General features: G+C 39.9%; 1 protein-coding gene across 1 annotated transcript; it reads right to left on the bottom strand.

Moving 5' to 3' along the window:
* Positions 1 to 1468: 1468 nt before the first annotated feature.
* On the bottom strand, positions 1469 to 22456 carry lrig2 (leucine-rich repeats and immunoglobulin-like domains 2). Its single transcript, XM_036571109.1, has 18 exons — positions 21660 to 22456; positions 20161 to 20235; positions 19756 to 19890; positions 18748 to 18888; positions 18391 to 18534; positions 17831 to 17974; positions 16599 to 16742; positions 15698 to 15778; positions 14580 to 14651; positions 14353 to 14421; positions 12983 to 13146; positions 12268 to 12579; positions 9486 to 9767; positions 8602 to 9045; positions 7811 to 7963; positions 6768 to 6908; positions 6199 to 6474; positions 1469 to 4452 (listed from the first exon to the last, which is right to left on the bottom strand). Exons 1-18 carry the CDS (start codon positions 21851 to 21853, stop codon positions 4265 to 4267), a joined length of 3159 nt encoding a protein of 1052 aa, XP_036427002.1. The 5' UTR covers positions 21854 to 22456; the 3' UTR covers positions 1469 to 4264.
* Positions 22457 to 22900: the final 444 nt, after the last annotated feature.

Raw genomic sequence — 22900 nt, 5'->3', positions numbered from 1 at the left:
AGTCGAACCCCAAAACAAATATAAAGGAAAAAAAGCAGTCCTAGTTAAAGCATTAGCAATTTCTGACAAAAATAGCGGTTGTCAGGAGAATATATAGCACAGCACAGTCTAATGTTCTTCACAGTAGCTGCAAAGTCTAAATCTGGCTCAGTAATAAACGGAATTATTGGGAAATTGCTATTTCTGCCGAGAAAAAAAACAAGAATTATTCTGTGAATGTGGAGCATCATGTGTCCATTCGAGCCAAAATAACTCTCTCAACAGCGCCATCTTCTGGCCTCGTGCTGTGAAGACCGCAAGCGCTAAACAGTCTACTGGATCCTGTAATTCGCAGTGATTTAATGAGGCACTCCACTGGCACTCAAACCTCTGCTGATTTTCATACGGTACTTTGTAAATTAGTTTAATCTCCTGCATAATTAAAGACATGTAAGGACAAGCTGAATTTAAAGCTTTCACGACGCTCCCCCTCTCAGAGGCAGACGCTTAACCACGGCTGTGGTTTTATTCAGCAGCCAATGGACACGTTTTTCCCCTGAGTCATGAAGATGCCAGAATCTGTTGCATTTATTAGAACAAGAAGGGGTGTTGAAGTGGCGCATTAACTGTAGAAAAGCAAGACCAAGCACAGATCCAATTTCCCCCTTTTTCTCTTTTGTTTGGAGCCGTCATCACACATTTATGACCTTAAATAAACCTGAAACTGGCAGTCTTATTCAAACACACAGCACACTCACGGATACGTTGTGTAATTGGTAATCTGAAGTAACAGTAAGGTGGGCTTTTTTCCTTTGTCCCAAGAACTGTTTTAAGACATTTTTGACAGACTGATTTGTAGAAGAATATCAGCCATATAAAGACTGTTTATCAGATTCAGGATCAAAACTATATAATGTATACCCTCCTCCCACATACACTACCTTCCATTTATTTAGGCATTATCTAGTTACGTCAAAGTGTCCCTTTATGTTTTATAGCAGTTAAGAGCTCAGAACAGTGTTAGTGCGTGTAAATTCACCATTCGGCTATATGTGAAGGGTGCAGCACATTCCTGATGAGGGTAATAAAACCCACAGTGAATTGAGTTTATGCATGCATTATTAATGACGCAGCAGCGCGGGTTAGCAGCAGACTGAGGTAGGCGCTTTGATCCCATCCCCAAAATATCTCACGCAGCACTTCACACACGAGTCGGGAATGAAAACTGTCAGTTGGAGTGTTTAGTGGGATTCAGATGTGTCTAAACTCTTTTAAACCCGCCAGAACTTTACTTTTCGTTCTACGGTGTTGACCTAATTCAATCATGCTGCAAGAAACTGCCACATCGCGAGCTGAAAAAGGCAGATTTCTGTATTGTGCAAAACAGGGAGAAGAAAATGTTATATTAGCAGTTTTTTTGCATCGTGCATCCCTGGCAGATCAAGCAGTGGAAACTTCTTCACTTTCACCCAGCAAACTGCTGCTTTAGTTCTAGTACATCAGAATTTGCATTTTATTGTTTAAATGTCAGCTGAATATGCAACATTATGAAACAAAAAAGGTTCTTTATACATGCTTTACAGAATGTACAGGTACAATATTCAAAATTAAAAAGAAAAAAGTACACATAAAAACAAGCAGCACTGAAATAGTGTGAAAGCATTAACGCTGACCTTTGGTTTTAATTCAAGAGAGTAGTGTGAATGAGACTTTTGGTGCAAACCAAATTGCATCTGAATATCTGCCGCTTTTACAACAAACTCATGCCGTTCAACACAAAATCTCACAAACATAGACCACCTCAATTATAAGAGCAGTTCATCTTACATTGTTCAGTATCATTGCTGTTATTCAGAACACGACTAACATCTGTAACGTCACGTTTAGGACTGACTTTGAATCTTCCGACAGCAAAAGTGTGCAAGTGATTGCAGTGATATGTGCTACAGCTATTACTGATGATCTTAAATAGCTTTTAGGATCTAGAAAACCTCACCATAAGCTACTGAAACCCCACACATGCTGCTATAGTCGATAGGAACTGACTGTAAGTCACTTACATTAGCAACAGGGGCCAGTCTACTACGGGATCTGTAAGGCGGACCGCGGGACAGAACCATGTGCAAATCATAAAACAGCTAGTAATCAATACCACATTGAGTAAGTGATTTAACAGAAACCGATACAAAAGCATCAACTTATTTTCATCAAAATAAATGAATGTAAAAAATGAGAACACTTTAGGTGCACAATTAAAACCATTTCAAACAGAATGTGACAACATGGCACCAGGATGAAATAATCACCAAATAATGACATATACTAGGCAACAGCATATTCACGTCACATGATAAATATGGAAAGTACCCACATAACTGATACATACTGTATCTAACTGTAGTGACTCAATGTTTTAGTGCATTTCACAATACACACATTTCACAATAATATGTTAAAGAGTACCTCAGTTGCGCCCATGTCTTGGTTAGTTCCCATTTCTCTCACTCTCACAAGCTCACGCACACTCAAAACACAAATATTCTTTGGAACGCATCATCCTACTATATGAAGTGCAGCATTATTAGGATTGTACCGATTGGGTGAAACCAGACCAATGCAAACAGAGAGAGATAGTGACTGACACAACGTACTGCGATGAAAATCAATCTATGCTTGTAGATTCAAAAAGTGCTAAAAATCACAAAGTCTACAACTGTGTTGTGGAATCCTTTTGGAATGCAGTATTTCAGCAAGGTAGAAACCGATTTAGACCAACATGGGTCCAAGTGAGATTACAGTAAATGAAAGGATGTATTACTTTTTGGTAACAGCAAAACTCAGCATTGAGTTCTTTGGCCCCTCCACTCCCCGCTGCTGAATCATTAGAAGGCAAACTGCGAGACCTTTATTTTCTGAGGTCAGCATAGTGTGAATGATATTAATACTGACAACGGCACTGATATGGACATGTCCAATGCTCCATCACTAACTCCCTCGGACATCTTAGTGAGGCTAGAGTCAGAATGGACCTTTTAAGAAGAATTACAGTTACACAATTGATAAGGCCTTTGCTTCACAGCCAGGCTGAAGATATTTGGAATCATTCCATCTCAAGGCCAAATGTATATGCAAATGAAGCGCAAATACACACACAGTACAACATCCAAACTGCTGAAACTGAGGCTGGTACACATTTCCAGGTAAAATGCGTGGGAGAAAGGAAAAACGCCTAAAATCATCCTTATGTATGTGTTCACACATCTTTTCAACAGCAGGGAGAGATGGTTTCAGTGGAGAACTCTAGAACAGGCCAGTGAACTACATACAAATCAGTGCACAGGAAAGCACTGAAAAAAAGAACAGACAACTGATGACAACATGGGAATGGATTCAGTATGCAGATGGCCAACCCTGTAAGATTGCTGCAGATCGATTGTCAACGGTGCAACATACCTCTTAACGTCTGATATAGTGCCTTTCATAAAAAGGAAGAAAATAGAGTATATATTTGGCTTTGTGGCCAGCACTAAACATATAAAATGCATCATTTGACAAAGACAGTTAACTTTAGCTTACAATATTGGGTTGGAAAATGGGAAATAGCTTTCCACTCTTACAAGGGAATAATGTACGTGGGCCGCTCTCACCTGCTAGATGCGACCAAGAGGAAACAAAAATGCAGCACAGCTATTTGGCTCCCTGACGGCATTAAATGGTTCTAACAACTGGCAGGTGGGTCAGCCACTCTAAGCCTTGATGCATGGGGAGGATCCTTTCACAGTCTGTGCACAAACAGGTCCTTTTTCAGAGCCAGGGCAGCAGTAGGAGGGCTAGTTCAATGCTTTGGCATACACATGGGAGTTCCAACTCCCCTAAACACGGGAAAGGTGAGAAAAAAAGTGACAAGTTAAAGGCTAGGCGAGTGAGGCTTTTGGAAACGTTACATTCAGAGCCTCAACTTAAACCAGAAGAATAATTTTTTACGGAATCAGAAGGAAGATCATTAGAAGATCCTGGAAAGGTTTTTCACAATAAAACGTACGCGCATATACATACACACAAACACAAACACACACACACACCCCAGAGGGTTCCAATGAAGGGGCAGGACGGAATGTAAACACAGAAGAGAGAGGTGATTTCTTTTTTTGGCAGACTGTGAGTTTTCTCAGAGGAGGTAGTGGGATTTAAGGGCACACGGAGAGAAGCTGGAGCTGGAGACTGAGGGCTGACTGTGGGGTCACAGCGGGCCATGGCGGGGTAAAAAGCGGCTTATGGGTAGGTTCTATGTGGGAGGTGGGCTGTGATCCTGAAGGTTAGTCCTGTACGAGCCTTCTTCCAGGCCCCCACTCCTCTGCTCGTGGCCATCACCTCCAGAGATCCCCAAAGGGGGCTTGTGTACAGTCACTGGCCCCTGGGGCAGGACAGAGGGGTGCGGGTCCACGCCACCCCAAAACGACCTGCCAGGAACATCTGCAGACAGAAACAAAGCAAGACAATAAGAGAGTAGAAACACAACATAACCCACTGTAAAAATGTTTACATGTATATCTCTATGTGTGCAGAAACTCGTATGTGTTTAACGTATAAATGTGCTGGGGACACTCAATTCAACTAAAAATATTTTTACCAAATGAGCATAGTTTTGTTGGTCTGAACTAGTTTAACACATTAAAGACTGATGTGATTTATTTTTAGGAAACTGGTGTGGGATTTTCAAGATAAAGCAGCTTAGCATTTATTATTTATATTTGTTGCAAAGCAACACAAATATGTTCATTTATTAAAGTCCCAGGGAACACAGTGTAAAATATTAGAAAATGTCTGTATGATACTAAAATTAAGTGTTATAGACTGCTATATACTGCTGCTTGTGCATTCAGGGAATGCTGGCATTCACCAAACAAACTGACAAACTGAAGTTTTTGCAAGTTCAGTTACATTTACTAGGTTATCCTTTGTTTGTCATTAGCTTTCTCTCGCTAAGTTTCTCTGAACAGAGAAAAAGAGACTGTGGGAGAACACTGTTTTGTTAAAGCTGTGTGGGCAAGGCAAAGCAGCCCTGTGACTGGTGAAGACAATGTTTACGTATGCACTGCTCAAGATTAGGACTGCCCATTTTATATCAAGAGAGGATAATATTGGCAAAATACATCAGACGTGGAGGATATTGGAAAGTTATTCACAAGACATCTTTTGTAACGTGTACACTAGGGATGCAATGGTACACGGTATATTGTTGAACCGTTTGGTACGCCCCCTACGGTTCAATGCACACACGTGAACTGGGTTATTACGATATGCCTGTCATTTTTCTATAATTTCTAAAACTTGCTTATTGTGCTGCAGACTACATGCACACTGTACATTTAGATCCACAGAATAACCCATCAGTGCTCTACATGCAAATACAAGCTTGAGAAGAGAGGGAAAACTAAAAAGCATACAGTCCGTCAGGCCCAACGTGACAATGGCAAGCGCTAGAGAAGTTAAGCCCACCACACACCCAACATGCTATGTCACACAGGGCAGCATCCAAAAATGTGGATGCCAAGCGTGATAAGTGATGCTTAACACTTTATTTCATTAATGGCACTTCCTGCCAGCATTCTATAGCATCGCTCCGCTACGTGATGCTACGCTATGCGTCTGTTATGCGGGGGCCTTTACAATGTCCCCTCCCACACACATTTCACCAGCAAAGTAATTCCCGAACTCTATGAAACATCTTGGAGAGAAATTGAAAATGAACTGACACAGACACCCTATCTAGCTCTCTTTAATTATTTAAAATAGAGGAGGCAAAGCACCTACAGGTGGTCAAAGCACTTTTAAATGTTATTCTCCTCTTGATTTCATACAGTACAGACAAGAGCCAAGCCTAGTCAGTCATGCTGCCATTTTTGAATGGAAAGTTGTATTTTACTATAGGCAAAATAAAGAGTTTCTTTGTTTAAAGGGTGATGTTTTTATTTTTTTCTTCAATATAAATATACCAAAACCTTTACCATGGCCCAAAAACCGTGATACGTACCGAATTATGGGCCCACTGTACCATGGCATCCCTAATGTAAACTGTGTACCCAACAAGAGCAACAGAAACCTACTTAGAAAGAAAACAAAGATTTAGGTTCCCTGGGGCTTTAAAAACAGTTTTTAAGCTAGGTAGTGTATGTGTAGCCTGTCTCTGTCTACTCTTGTTTATGTGTGACTGCTGACCGCTGTTGTAGTGGTGTGAGACGCAAAGTCTGGGCTCATGGCTGGCAAGGAAGGCGGATGCATCATGCTGACAAATCAGGCTCTCAAGGGCTGCGTCCTCATGCTGGGGATGTTGCTCTCGCTCCACCCGCCTGTCACATGCCGTGTCCTGGGGTAGTTGGGCAGCGAGTGCATCGTCCTCACCCAGGTAGGCATATGGGCAGTACTCCCGTGTGCGAGAGTAGATGTTGGCATTGTCATAACAGTCCGAGCAGATGACTAGTGGACTGGTGCCACCTAAAAAAAAACAAAAATGATATCATATTTTAACATGAGTTCACTTTATGTTTGAAGAGCTTTTGCTGTTCCTTTAATAAGCTAAAAAAGGCCTTGGAATAGAAAACATGACATGGTTAGAATATTTATCCACAGATACTGTCACAAAAAGCAGTTAAAACTGTCAAAACTGAACGATAAAATACCTTTTTATGCACATACACACAAAGCTAAACCAAACGCACAGCGCACATAGACACGCACACACACACACACACACACACACACACACACACACACACACACACACACACCATTGGGCACAGGTGTCAGTCCCTCCCTTGGTTCGCCAGGGTGGAAGCTGCTGCGGCCAGCAAACAGAGACCCAACACGATTACCAAGCATGCCACTGGCCTCGGGGTCCATCTCGCTACCCACCTCACCATAGCACATGCCTATGGGAAAACAACAGAATTTAAAAATAGCCTAAAGTTCACAGTAAACAAAGTCAGAATCTGTTTTAACTGCTAAGCCTAAATGTGTAGTTCACGAAACTGAGTTACATAACTTTTACATAACATTAGGTGTTGTTGCTGAACTCAGCTGGTAGCTAACTTCATACCCTGGGGTAGTTCATTTAATAGTGTATTAATATGTGCATGCAAAACAGCAACCTGTATAAATTCAAAATCATCAAGTCATTAAGTAGCAATTTAGTATTTTGATAATATCACAGAGAACAGGCACTGATTTATAAGGAGGACATAATTAGCTTATAAGGCAAGATTGTTCATGTGAATTAATTCTTTGGTATGTTAGATTTGTTGCAGTAGTTTCTGTGACCACCAGACTGACTCATTTAAAATCACAGGTAATTGACATGATCTTTAACAGCCAGCATATGCTTCAGCCTCAGTTTATATATTATGCTCATGCTTCTACATGCTTTTGCTGATATGTCTGTACAAAGGAAAGCTATTAAGGTTGCGTTCTCCAGAGAGCCTGGTGTCAAGATGATAAAAGGGCACAGGAACCCAAATAAGAGGATGTCTGTGAATAAATGCAGCTATTTGGATCTGCTGACACGCTCTATATTGGATTTATATGGCACCAGAAAATAATAATTAAAACTAGGCTGCTATGACACCAACACAAATTAGGCACTTGTCTAAGAGTAGCTGGTTCTTTATTTCACAACAACTTTATGGAATAGATGTTTCCACAGCTTATATCATTAATGTAAAACAGATAAAAATCAGAAAAACTTCTCCAGAATTGTGACATTCTACACAAAGTGCCCATATCAATGATTTCCACCCACGCTGGTTCTATTTCACTTTTCAAACTTTGGCCTTACCGTCAGTGCCTTTGTGTGCATAGCCGTTGGCCAGGGAGGGCATGAGCTGCTGGTGGCTGCCTGCCTCAGAGTTACTATAGCCCTCCTGAGGCTCAGACAGTGTGCCTTGAGAAGACAGGTAACTCGGGATATCCGCTGGTAGATTCATCTCATCTGAAACACATAAACATACATACACAGATCTAAAAATGCCACTATGCATATTGTTGGTATTCATTTGTAATCTCATTCAAGTTTATGTCTATCAAAATATGGAGAGTTGAAAGACACTGAAAATTGGAGAATTTGCACCAGTCAACAAGATACTGACTTAATTTCAGCAAACATGTCTAGTTTTGGTTGTTGTGAAGGACTGAAGTTACTATCTACATGATAATCTCAGTCGCTGTGCAATAATTTTAGGTACAAAACAGAAGCTCAGATGGAAAAATACAGAGCTTTTCCAACTTGCTTTTATGTTCTGCTTACATAAGCCGTTGCGGTTACTGACTGATCAAAGAATACAGCAGCCGTTTTCTGCAGTTATAGGTTTTTATAACTTTAAAGCCTGGTCTTTTGCCCACGTTTCTCTCTCCCAGTTTCCCTTTAAAACCCAATCAAACACCATTATTACCATCAGAAGTATTAGAGACTGCCTGGGTCTGGGCCTGCTTTGTTGCATGGCTTTATCTCTTTAGCCCATTACAGTTTCCTTATATCAGTTCACTTATATGAGTATTGTTTCTTTGTCAGTTAATCAAGACCTCAATGAGTCTCACGAAAGCATTCATCAGTGCAGTTTCCCCACATACCTGTGTTGGTGATGCTATAGTCCTCGCTCTTGTGTCTCATGTGGTAGATGACTATCACCCATACCAGTGAAGTGCCCACCACACAGCAAACCACCACCATTACCACAATGCCCACTGTGGTCCAGCCATCCTGGTCGTAGGCACTGCTCGCTGGGTCACAGTTGGCAGAGGGTGAGACGCTCAGGTAGATGTGGCCACGTTCAGTGCCAAGCGTGTTGGACATAACACAGGTGTATTTCCCTGCATCTGACGGCCTGGCATCTACAATTATAAGCAGCTGATTGGCTGCCGCAAAGAAGTGGCGCTCCGTCAGCAGCAATGGGCCGTCATCTTTGGTCCAGTTGAGGCGGGGGGCAGGACTTCCTCGGGCTATGCACTGGAGAACTGCAGTCTCACCACGCGCTACAGTACGATCTTCCAAGGGGCGCTGGAACGACGGAGTCTCTGTAGGTGATAAACAGAACAGAGTTAACGATAAACAAAATGCATGTTTTAAAGAGATTGTTAGACAAAAAACATAATTTACACAACTTTTCCTTTTTTAAAACTAAAATGGACAAAGATATGAAAATTCAGGCTTCAAGGTGGCTGCTAATACCATTGTAGCTATGAGACATATTACTGTCCATTTCTATAGAGAATAGTATTTCATACAGTCTCAGAAACACATAAGCAAGTCAATTACTTAACTCTATGAAGTTTGAGGCAAGAGTGTTATGTCTGTATGATGCTAATTGCTCGGGTATTATCTTCCATTTCATATTAGTGACATTAGTTTCATAGCTCCAGTTTAAAACTAAATCAGTACACAAGGAATTCCATTTGGACTCAATAGCTGTATTTAAAAAGTAGCTACACTGTAAGACTGAGAAGATGAGACTTACCCAGCACGGTGAGAGTGGCGTTAGCTGAAAGGCTGCCTGCCTCGTTCTTGGCAGTGCAGCTGTACACGCCCATGTCCTCCGTTTTCACATTGGCGATGAAAAACGTGTCATCTTCAGGCATGACATGCATCCTTCTCTCACGGGCAGCAGGGAAGTTGATACCACCATCCTTCTGCCAAGCGATTTGGGGAGGCGGGTGGCCCTCAGCCGCACACTCCAATCGAGCAACAGTTCCCGTGCGGATCGTCAGGTCCATGGGTGTCTTCAGGAATGAAGGCAACTCTGGGAATAAATGAACAGATTCACTGCTTAGACTAAAGGGCAGTGACAAATTCAAATGTGGAGAAAAAAAAAGGGTAGGAATACACAGTTCCAACAACAACAACAATTCCAGTAAGGTTTTGTGGAATCCATGGATAATAAGGCCGGAGCCTCTGACTCCACCCTCATCACTACATTGCTAACATATTACTACTAATTCTACTAAAAACTAGTCGCATCTCTGAATTTATCATACAGATTTACAGTTAATGTTCTTTCAACTGAAGAATTCTTAAAAGTGTTCAACAAAAATGCATGAGTTGCATAAACATTTTCTGATTAAATTCCTCAGCTGACCAAAGGCTTCTACTCTTAGTGTGTTTCGAGTCAACTGGTATTCTGTTCAGGAAAATCATTTTAACTCTGAAAATCATTGTCCATGGTAATTAACGGTATGCCACAAATGCGGCACATAAAGATGAAGCTGAAAAACGCTGGGGTATTCCTTTAATGAAAATGAGTCATTAAGCCACAGGCTGATAAAAGCTAACAGCCACTAAGGCAGGAGTCAGAGCCTAAATAACTCTGATGTCAGAACATTATAAGGCAAAATATTGGTCTCTGGCTAATTTACATGACAACCTCTTTCTTGCTTGACACAACAAATGGCACATATTGAATGCTGGTTGAGACAGGAACTATACCTTATCTGAACGGACATAAACAACTATGAGACTAATCCTTGTGCGTGAGCTCCATGGTGCATGAGCTCTCTAGTTTATAGTGCTATAAAAATTCTGTTTGAGTCTGAAACTTTTGTTTCTGAGCATTGTCTGGGCCCAAAGCCCCTCTCGCATCTGAATTATGATATGATGACAAAATAATCACATTGCCCAGGCTGGCTTCCCAGAGGGCTACATAATCTTTGTTCCACTGAAATTGGAAATTAAATTAGAGGAGTCCAGAAAACAACTATGGAGGGAAAAGAGATCTAAACAGGGGCGGAAATGAAACTTATTTCATAACCAACAAGAGAAAAAATGATTGTCCGTCAGAAACACAGCAACAAAAACCCTGAGGGGATGCTTTTTTCCCCCATCCCAGCTGGTGAAAGAAATATTCAATTGTTGATTGGCAGAGAAGAAATAACACCTCCTCTGGGAGCAACCCCAACATACAGTCCACAGAACGCCCAACGTCCCTGTACCTATGACTCTTTGATATGCAAAACCACTCTTTTTTGTTTCCCACGCACTCTGACAGATTGTAACACGACTAAAGACGACCCAGAAATCTGAAATAAATAACCCTGCTGAGAGAAACTACAAACAAACCTGATGCTGCAACTAAATGTCCCTGTGATTTTTTTCTCCCTTTCTGCTTAAATAATTCAATGCTGCCTGTGTAACATTAAGACCCATAACTTTGTATTAGAATGGGGCAACTTGACAATATTTGTCATTATCATGATAATCATTACAATGCCACTATGCTTTTCTGAGCACATCGTGGATATCGTCAGTACTTAAACATTTCCCAACAGCATGTTTAATTGCAAAGAGAGCATAATTAGTCCTTTTTAACTGGATTTTTTTTATTGGATTTAGCCCTTTTTAAACACACACAATCACAACCACTTCCCCAGTAAGGGTGGGGACACGCAGACTAGCAAAATGAAAAAAATAAATAAATAAAAATAGACATTTGCTAGCAAAGTCCATATAAGTTGACTGTGGGGTGATTTTTTTAAACTGCCTTTGTAAAATAGTCTGTAGAGAGACTGTGTTATCCTACCATGTACATCACCCCCTGATTTTAGTAATTAGCAAAGCTGCTGTAGCTCAGTTTCTCAGTGTGTTTGCTCAGTACTCTGCACAGCATGTTATTTTGAATGAAACAGCTTTAATGTAAATTGCCCGTAGAAAGAGCTGTCTGTGGGTGCTGCATTTTCACATAGCATGTACCGCACGTTTTCATACAGCGTGACCATTTGTCCGTACAGTGTGAGTCAGCAAAAAAAAAAAAAGATTTCTAAAAGGATATTTTAACACAGCTCAACCAGCGAATCAAAAGACGTAAAATTCCACAAGTGAGCTCCTTGAATGTAATTCCTGTGGTCACTGTGTTACAGAGAGTGTTGTTGAAAGAGTGTGACAAGGGGATGGCCCGCCACTCCCAAGTAGGGTAGGGATGGGCCGCTTCTCCTCCGTAGCGTAGGATGTACAATTTACTAACAAAATTATTCTCAAAGAACTCAACAAGTAAAAACAACTGAAAACGAAACGAGAAGAGATATACAAACACACCACTAAGAAACAGAAAATACATGTGGCTTACTGTCAGCCTTTAACTAGCTAACTATCTTACTTCAACTAGTCCAAACAAACAAAAAAGTAGAAGTGTTAACCTCTTTGCTTACAAAGAGAAGTATTTATCAAAGACAAACTAAAGTTAGACCAATCGGCAGATCTCACTGCCCACATCCATCAGGTCTTAGATGCACAAGTTGTATGGTGCTTACCATTGACTGTGAGCTTAGCTTCTGTAGAGTAGTTGGACCCAAAGTGGTTGGAAATCACACACTGGTAGTGTCCTTCATCTGTGAAGTTGACATTGAGAAGATGGAGCATGCTGGTGTAGAGGAGCTGATGCTCCTGGTAGCGGGCATAGTTGTGCACCAGCGCTTCATACAGCACCTCCCTGTCCTTCCTCCAAGAGGCACTCATGGTAGAATCACTGCTGCTGAAGGCAGAACAGTTGAGAGTGACGTTGGTCCCTCTCAAAGCTACCACTGTCCTGGGGTTTCCACTGATCTGGGGCTTAGGGAAGTCATCTGAAAGAGAGAGAGACAAAGCAGAGGGAGTTAGACATGGGCAGCGAAATTTGATTTAATCCTTTTACTGTTTTTTCTACAAGACTAATCAAATATATTTTTAAGAAGTACTGCAGATTGGCCGGTGCTCTTAAGTCTGAGTTGGGATTACCACAATTTCCATTTTCCTTTTAACAGATCTGGTATCAGGGATAAATGTCAGTGGGGAACCCCTACTGTAAGCCTTTCAGGATATGACTAGGCTAATTTGAGTGTATGTGTCAGTCAAAAATACTTTCACAGTATACTGACGCAACTGCTAACCATAATCAAGGAATAAACTTTTAAGCAATGTCTTTACTTGACTGTGAATGTTACCCAAGACATTTGAGACACAACAGACATATGACCAGTGGTCACTTACTACAGACAAATTCTTCTGGCCTGACAGTGAAGATACTCCTGCCTGCTAGACGAGCAGGGTGTGCACACACAGCCGAGCATGACTGCTGGAAGTGGCTGTCAGTCAGCCATTGACCCAGCCAGGTCAGCTGGCAGTCACAGAGAAGACTGCTCGTGTTCAGTTCACTGTGAGAAGAAAGCACAATACACATGTTTTAAGGGATACAACAGTGAGATCTCTGTAAAGCTGTTTTGGGAAAACGTTTGTTAAAAAAGTAATATACAAATACATTTGAATTAGGGACGCAAATTGTGGCAGTTACACAAGCCTGAGATAATGAATGTGACCAATGAAAACATCAATTATAAAACAGAACTTTTCAGATTGTCTTCTAAAATCTGACTGGCTGAGCTACTTTCAAAGCCATTGTAAAATATAAGATATATGTACACATCAACTGAATTCTGTATTACTGTGCTGAGATATTCCTTGTACGAACTGTGGAACATAGTACTGATAGGTGGAACCAGGCATAAGTTTCGTATATGCTGTAAACCACATTACTATCCTAGCTAAGAACCTGAGCTGTTTAAACTGAGCGGCTGACAGCTATATCTTCACGATTACATGCCCAAAAACTAAACTGCAAATGACATGACTGGAATATATAATGAAGGGCTACTGAAAGCTCTATATTTTGAAGTTCTAAAGTTATATTTAACACTCATTACTATCCCAAGTTAAAGCGAACATGACTGCCATGACTGGAGATAGCCATGGCTCAATGTACCTTAGTAGCTCAAGAGCGTTCTCCATCCGCCATGTTGTTCTCTACAACGCTGCACATCCACGTATGATTTCCTCACACTTTCTCCCAGGGAACACGGACTAAATAGCTGTCTGTCCTATCGCTTGCAGATGACCGCTTTCAATATAGTACATCATTGTAAGTGTGCTGACATTCTCTCGAAAGGTTTTCCTGAACAATACTAGCTTTAGCTACACACATCAATTTTTAGAAGGCCTGTCTTGTGAAACAAATCGCACCCTAATCACGTCTTCAACTTAAATGATAAACCCACTTAATGAAAAAGGAGCTGTTCTTGATTGGAAAAATGCTTTGTTTGGTTTTAAATGATTGCATTGGTTGAATAACTATTTATTTGTCAGTTAACGGTTATCATTTGCATCCCTAATATGAAATGAACACTTCAATTTATATCATTTGAGATTTAAACTGCCAGCAGGTTATGCTATAATCAGTGAATGTACCGCTTAGACTGCATGCTCTTGAACTTCACAAGGTGGTACATCCATATAAACAATATAGTATAGTGCAGCAATATTGTACATAAGAAAAAGAACAAAATTAAGAATATTTACAAACTTACAGTGATTTGAGTTTCAGATGAGCGAAGGCATCAGGGTGAACAGACATGATCCGGTTCTTACTTAAGTCTCTGTGCAGACATTTAAAAATGCATTAACATCACTGCATTATATATATTATATATATATATATATATATATATATATAAATAAAGACACAACAACTATCTCAAGATAGAGAATGTTTAAAAGATTTATGAACTTATGAGGAACATAAAGGTAAACTTACAGATGCTCTAGTTCTCCCAGACCCTCAAATGCTCTTTTAGTGATGGTCCTGATCTTATTCTTTTGTAAGACCCTAAATAACACACACATACAAAATATATCGTATTAAGCAGCAACACCAAGATGAGACGTATTTCAATAACCCATGCTAAACCACATAACACACACATCAGGGACGAAAGAAGACGAATAACAAATTTGCCTGTCAGTTTTATTGTCAAAGATATTCCACCACTATCTGCTGTTTCTGGAGAGGGGTTTAAAGACACAGTTCACTTTTTTGAGCCAAACTATACAATCCCATCTAATGACAGCCTTTCTAATACAATCACCCAGCAGTAAAATGCTTTAAAATCAAGTATTTTCACGGAGATGAAAGGTCGTAGCATCGCATTCCCTACCGATCTATGGACATCTTGCACTATGGAGCTATACATCAATCACCACTCACTACCTTAAGCCCATTTCACACCAGATGCGGTACCCGCGCCGCATCTAAAGAAATTTAATGTTCATGCTATGATATACAATCTAGGCTAATAAACAAATCTAGTTTTAACTCTTTGACAGGTTGACTGAAATGCCTTGAGGAAGTTAATGTTGTGAACATACAAGCATCTCCTCCTCTTCATATAGAGCTACATCACCTGCTGAGAAATCCAGGAACAGTCGCGGCAGCTAGCAAGATTTTATTGTTGATCTCTTTATGTCATCTACATAAAGTTTATACGAGTAATACACAGACAATACAGACGTTTATATCACGTGACAACACAACACAAACAGCAACAGCTCTTGCTTCTCACCTAAAAATAGCTAATAATTAACTAGTCAACTAGTAAAAATTACTAGTCATGAGACCCCTAATATATTTATATATATATATAAATATATATATATATATATATATATTACGAGAGATAGATTTAGATTTTAGATTTAAACTACATATGTATTTCTAATGAATATACTGTCTACATGTGTCTCACTGTCATGTCCTTTGTTAAATGTGTTGCCTCCAGTTTAATGTGCTTATGTTCTATGGTTGCTGTTACATGAAGGTGCTCTAAGTAGAAACGATGATGAATAAAATTTAAAAAGTTACAAGGTAATACTTACAATGTGTTGAGCTTTTTCATGCCCATAAACATACAGAATGCATCCTCAATAGCAAGTGATACATCATTGTTACGGATATCTCTGAGAAGAGGGGAAAAAGAAGAGAAGGAAAAAAAAAGAAAAATCAAATGTCAAAAGCAGCAAAATATTAGAACAAAACTTGCAAACTGTTGCTAAGCAACCACATATGACAAATTGCGATTCAGGAAGATCTCAATTGTGCTGCAGTTTCAGCTGAGAACCCAGCTCCCACTTCGCATCTAGAAAGAAGGGTTTGTGATGGCACGCAAGTATGTGAAAGTATTGTGAGGCTGTCTTCATGCACCAATGGCTCCAAAAGGCTGATATAGCCCTCACTAATTCTGCCAAATGAACATGGTGAAGGACAGGCAAAGAGAGCCATGTTTAAATGCACATTTTTCCACGACTAAAGAATGAATGTATAGCAGAGGAAGCCTTGACTATTCATTAAAATGGCATGATGATATTGCAGTGATTAGAAAACAAATAAATGAGATCCTTATCATCATCACCATCTATGTAGATGCACACGCTAACTAACTACTGGTAAGCAAATACACTGAACTATTCTAAATGGGGTTTCAAATGAGGAAAGGGAATAATCACAAAACCTAATCTACATACATACACACCTGCTTTGACTGCAGCCTTCATCAGAGAGCAGCGCACAATCAAACAAGTTTAAAGGCAAACAGTGAGCCCACACTGTGTTGCATCAACAAGATACCAAGAAGGGAACACATTTTTAAGCAGAACACAGAGGTTGTTGCATGTATTACTACACAGTCTAACGCATGTCTATGTGAGCATGTGCAAGAACATGTGAAAGTTTGCTCAACACTTCTGCCCATGATTTCGATCTGTGTGTTTGTGGTCTTACAGCATGCGGACGTTTGTCAGGCCAGTGAAAACTCCTTCTCCCAGATGTGTGATGCGATTCTCGCTCAGATTCAGACTCTGCAACAGCCCAAGCCCAGTGAAAGCCCAGTCGTCTAGACGACTCAGGTGATTATAGGACAGATCCCTGGTACACACAAAACACACACAACAGACAATACATGATGACTAAAAGTGAAAGTTACATTGACATCCTTGGGCAAAATACCTTCCTTTTGGTGATCATACTGTGACAAGTCATGTAACCAGCAGCGAACATGCAATAAGCAAATAACAAGCTTGACATATATGTATATGTTATACATATATAAGTGTGTATATTTTGGATCATTGGATGTAGTCTGCCAGTGCTTCAGGACATCTACAACAGGAGAGTGATGAAGCACAATGTCAAAATTACAGCTGACCCCTCTTATCCTGGACATCACCTCTTACAGACACTTCATTCAAGGCCATCAAAGCCAGCACAATCAGACATGTCAACAGCTTTTTCCCCCACAGGTGTGGCACTCATTAACCACAGTGGACACGTTGCACTGCAATTTTAAACTGAAACCAACAAACTACCCTTACTGCATTACAGGATAACTCTTCCCTGACATAATGCTTATCTACACAGCTTTACGTCATCCTGTAATACACTGTATATAATAGTTATATGTCTCTTCAGACCAGAATTTGTAGCATTTGCATATCTGCATATGTGCAGATATTCACACATCTCTTTAATCTGCTCTCACATTAGCTCTTCATTATTCTCCCTCATTCTCTACTCTATTTATTGTATTCTTATTCTATTTGTCCCTTAGTTAAGTTCATACGTATGTACACTCATCAAGACAAATTCCTTGTATGTGAAACAAACTTGGCAAAATAAACTGATACTGATTCAGACTGGCTAAAAGTTCTTAGACTTGATGTGAAGGTTTCTGTGCATTAAATCCAAAAACATCTACTGAAGCTGCTCTGCACTGAAGATTTGTCTATAAACTCACTTCACATTTCTCAGAAGTATTTTTTATGAATGTGACAGAGTATTAGTCTCCAGTGCAGAGATAAAGGAAACACAGCATTGTTAAAAAATTTTAGTAACACTTCTGTTATCTGTTTGAGTTTAATTTAACAGCTGGACGGAAACCTGGCTAGTGGCTACATCAAGCAAAGAGCCTCAGGGACTAGTGATGAACAGCAGTTGGAACTGTATGTTTTACTCACAGCTCTTCTAGACGGTGGCAAAACTCCCAGGCATCAGCTCGAATGAGGCCAATGTTGTTCTGACTGACCCGGAGCACACGGAGCATGTGCAGGCCATAGAGCCAACCTTTATTCAGTTCCGTCAGGTTATTGTGTTCCAGCTCCCTGTAGAGAAAAACAATATCCAGAATGCACAATACCAACACAGTCCTCTGTAATTCTCAACAACTACAACCATATATTTAAGCCACAATTTGATTATATAGAGAGCAGAGTTTAGGGCATGCAGATGATTTTAAACCCATTAATGCATATATTAAAGCACAATTTCTTTTAGGCCTCTCTCCAAAAACTTTCCCAGTAAAAAGGTTAACTTTGAAAAATTCTGTAATATAACTTTCAGCAGATGGTCAGCTGCATTGCTGTTATATTAATGTTGCAAACTGCCAGGGCTGATTCATTCATTTCTTGATAAACAAAATTTTAGCCAAATTCTCTAGCTGCCAACTGAAGATGAAATGGGTGCCAAAGAACAGAATAAGAACAAAGAATGTGCCTCAGGCTTTTCAGTATTCACTCACAATTCCTCCATATTGTAAAGGCCAAAAAGAGCTCCGTCCATCAGCTTAGTGATACTGTTCCTCTGCATCTTCAGAGACTTCAGAGCCTCCAGCTCTTTGAAGATCAAACTGTCCACCACTCTGATCTTATTACGTTTCAACTCCCTACAACAGACAAGACAAATTTCATCCAACATATTCATATCAACACACTGAAAAGGGCTGACGTACTACACATGGAGAAAAATTTATAAATATGTCATTAATCTCTAGTCATCTTGTTATTATCAAAGCAAATACTTCTGGCAAGTGGTCACAATTCTCATCTATATAACAGTGCTGTGCTGTAAAAGCTTGCTGAAGAGCTATTCCACTTACAGAACTTGCAGCTGAGAAAGGGTGAAGACTTTAGCAGGCAGCAGAGACAATCTGTTCCTGTTTATCTTTAGTACCAGCAAAGAGCTGATGTTGCCAAAGCAGCCTGGTTCAAGAGAGCTGATCTTATTGTTGCTCAGATTCCTGAAGTCATGGAAAAAAGAAAACATGAATGAGTTTGTCAAGGTATCGTTTTACTTAAAAGTAATGGATTAATGTACATCAGTTGTAATTAGGGCCCAACCCAAATGAAATTGCTGCGGCTGATACGATACCTATTCTTAGGAGTTTAAAATTCTTATAATCAATAATATAAGCCAATATAATCTTATATTTCTATTTTATATTTAAAATTTATACTTTGTGTTAAAACAGTGCCTTAATGGCCAACATGACTGTCAGTTCTCCATTATCACACTTCTTAAACTTAATTGAAACAACAGAAACTCAGTCTTTCAGACCACATCATACGTTGTTATGTATTAACATCACAAACACGGGCTCAAAGAGAAGGTCCAGTTCAATGTTTAAATGACTGAAGACATGGTGTTCACCAAGTTTGACTGAGTTCTCTTTGAATACTCTTAACAAGCTCGCAATCAACAGATTCATCTCCTTGGGGAAGGAGTCTGAAGCACAATGACATTACAATACCTTCCACATGTTGAGTGCAATTACGCATTTCAACCAGAGAGGATTTTAAACCTTACATAGTGCAGATATAAACATAAAGTGTTTCACTTCAAGCTGCCCAGTGGTATAGCTGTCAGAGGCTTTCCTTATTAGCAGGAGATCGAGTTTGAATCCTAAAGGTGCCATGAGCAACAAAAGGAGCTAGTTAACAGTGCTGTTATTAACTGTTACCGATATTACTACGGGTTGCTAAGATCAGTCAACATCATATCAGCCGGCACTTAATTGTAATCACATTACAGTCTCCTATCCTACACAGTAACACACTTAAATACTGCAACAATATCAAAATATGTGGCTGAAAAAAGAAAGACTTACAAATATTTGAGCTGCATAGGGGGGAAAGATCCTGCTTTCAACTCCAAAATCCAATTTGAGCTCAGATCCAGACTTTCAAGAGATGAATAAGGCAGAAGCTGCTCCGCCACGACTTCAGTGATCCGGTTATGAACACTAAACACACACAAAAAGAGAAAAGAAAAAAAAAAAAATCAGGTTTTATCTTGTTTATTTCACCCATTGCCACGGCCATTTAATCACAGACTCTATTTTAATTAAACAAACTATTGGCATTTACTTTAAGCTCAAATGTGAAAACTAAGTTAATTATATACTCATGAACAAGGTTCTTCCCTGCAGGTAATTCTAATTGTGTGTCATTAATAACAAAAATGACAATATTGTAGCAGTGTCATAAAAAAAATGGATAAAAGAACAACTTACAGAGACAACACAGTGATGTTTGATGAAGCATCTCCGAGAAAAGGCACACCTGATAGCTCATTATGATTCACAGAGCTAAAAGAAAAGGAATGAAATGTTTACACTGATGTAGCAACATGGCTTGAAGTAGAACCTGAAAAGAAAGTGGATTCAATTTATCCTCAACCTGTTTTCTGATTATCTTATAGAACATGCATCCCACAAACAAATCTAAGACTTGCCAACTTTGCTTTTAAAAAAGTGTTGGTTAAGATTCTGAGAGAAGCCTCACAGGTAGAAAGTAGCCAAAAAGTTGTTCTGAATTTCTGGTAAAACAGCAGACTGCTGGCATAGTTCTGGGTACTGAAGCATATACACTATTTGATCCCCTTTACTGCAGTAACAGCCTTTACGATTCTGCTTTACACTTGATGTTGGGACATTGCTGTGAGGATTTGATTGTATTCAGTCACAAGAGCATTAGTGAGGTCAGGTACTGATGCTGGATGATTAGCTCATCCCAAAGATGTGGCATGGAGCTCCATCTCTCCAGAGAACGCAGTTCCACTGCTCCACAGCACAAAGCTAGGAGCTTTATACTCCTCTAGCTCACGCTTTGGCCATTGGGCATGTTGACCTTAGGCTCATGTACAGCTGCTACAGAGAAATGTTCTATTGTCAATGCTTTTCTGTGAAGATTATACAAGTGTGATTTTGAGTGCATCTGACCTCCTGTGTCAGCAGTGGGTGTAATTTAACGCATTTGAATTCATTAACAAGAAGGGGTGTCCACAAACCTTTGGACATATAGTGTATCTTAAGATTCAAAAGTTTGGAATCACTTGTTATAGTAATAATTGCTGTTCATTTATTCAATTTTATTGATATAAATATATTTTTAAATATAGATTTAAAACCTAGAAGACAGACACCATTCAAATGTTTTAGTGCCTCAACGTTTCTGGTAACACTGAAAAGTTACTCACTTTACACTTACAAATGATAGATTTTCATTCATTCATTCACTCATTCTTGGTATGCAGTCGTTCTCAGATTTGATCACTACTTTTCAAATACTAACCTAAGTATTCTGGATGTAAATTTTAGTGTTAACTTCATTCTTAATGTTTTGCAGCTTTCTCGGTCACTATAGAATCATCTATAGCTCAGTTCGTCACACAGGACACGTCAAATTTCTTTTTTTTTATAGGTTTCTAAAAATTAGTTAAAATCTGCTAGCTTAAGTTGTAGTGTACATAAACTCATTTCATACATTCATCTGCAACGTTTTATTTAATTGAAAACAGTGATCCCAAACTTTTAAATTGTGAATTAAAGTTTAAATACTAATTAATTCCTAACAGTGGACAATATTAAAAGAAAATAAGGTTAAAGCGCAGTGCAGACTAAAGTTAGGTAACGTTACAGTTTTGCCAACAGTGTTGTGCTTTTCAGCTCTAGAGGAGGCTGGCCTTCCAACGCCTGTCAACAAATTCAGGCTAGCTCGACCTGCTACTTACACATGAGTGATCCAAGCTGGAATGGAGAGAGAGGGAGAGGGCAGTCTTTTCCGACTGCAGTCAAGGAGCTGAGATGCATCTGGACCTTCAGAACACGTACAGGGAGAAGGGCAAGTGTCCAGGCCGTCGGCGCTCCGCAGCAGCAGGAGAAGCAGCAGGCGCAGGGCCTGGGGGATGGGCCAGCCTGCCGCCATTTTGAGTCTCTCCGGCACCGACAGCTGGCGAATTTATGGCATTAACCGGAGAAACTGAGAAAACTAAGTTTTATAATGTGTCTAAACTGGCGTGTGGGTTCAAGTCAAAGCGAGCACCGTGACGAATCTGCTCGAAAACAAAGGCAGAGCAGGTCTGCTCCATCACTGGGCTTTCCGTCCTTCCCTTCTTCCGCCTTTCCAATCTCTGCAGCTCCAAGAACTGTTCCAGAAAAAAAACGTCAAAAGAGCTCGAAAACGCTCCAGTTCCCCTCCATTAACATCGTGTAGTCCATTGCCTAGAATTTTTAAAGGCCGTATCCGAGGACTCTGTAACTCGCTGTGGTAACGGCCCTTGTTTTGAAATGTTGTTCCACGACTTTTCTCCCAAGGAAAACAAAAGCGCCTTCCCTCGACATGCGATCCTCCGGCGTGCTCCCGCCCCTCTCACCGAGGCTCCCCATTGGACGAAAGGCACGTCAGTCTAGGCGAATTCTTTTCCCATTGGCCGATTACAATATTGAAACGTCAACAGTCGTTTCAGGCTGCAATACTGTAAAATCTTTTGAAAATATATTCTTTCGAATTAAAAAGCAGCTAATAATAAAAACATCTAGGTAACTTTAAAATGAGACATGGATTATAATTGAATAACCATAATCTACATCGGCATCAATAGATCCATTCCTTTCTGGAATGCCTTCTGAAAATACTGTGAAAATAATGGAAAGCACACAAAACACTGGTGTATTCGAAAGGCTGAAAACACTTTCTATTCATGATATATTTAATATGCATTAAAAGAAAACAACTGACATTTTTGCCTTGCAGGTTTTAAACAAGTTATATGAGAAGTTTGAATCAGATTTTCATTCTAACCATAGTACTGAGACAGCACTGGTTCTTGTTGTGAAAGACCTCAGGCTTTGCGCTGATGCAAAAATCCTTCTAGTCTTGCTGGATCTTAGTGCAGCTTTTGATAGCGTTGACCACAAGATTCTAATCCACCATCATAAATACTGGGTAGGGCTCTCAGGCATAGTTTTAGAA

This window comes from Colossoma macropomum, unplaced genomic scaffold (assembly GCF_904425465.1).
Source record: "Colossoma macropomum unplaced genomic scaffold, Colossoma_macropomum, whole genome shotgun sequence".
NCBI classification, from domain to species: Eukaryota; Metazoa; Chordata; class Actinopteri; order Characiformes; family Serrasalmidae; genus Colossoma; species Colossoma macropomum.
The sequence above is the reverse complement of the archived record's forward strand: the minus strand, read 5'-3'. Positions and strand labels throughout refer to the sequence as shown.

What these genes read in the sequence shown, in the direction of transcription:
- lrig2 (XM_036571109.1), bottom strand. Translation starts at nt 21,853, where the DNA reads ATGGCGGCAGGCTGGCCCATCCCCCAGGCCCTGCGCCTGCTGCTTCTC. An exon ending in CCAGCTTGGATCACTCATGT is followed by an intron (nt 20,236 to 21,659) that starts GTAAGTAGCAGG and finishes CTTTTCTTTTAG; the next exon opens with CTCTGTGAATCATAATGAGC. An exon ending in AACATCACTGTGTTGTCTCT is followed by an intron (nt 19,891 to 20,160) that starts GTAAGTTGTTCT and finishes GTGTGTGTTTAG; the next exon opens with TGTTCATAACCGGATCACTG.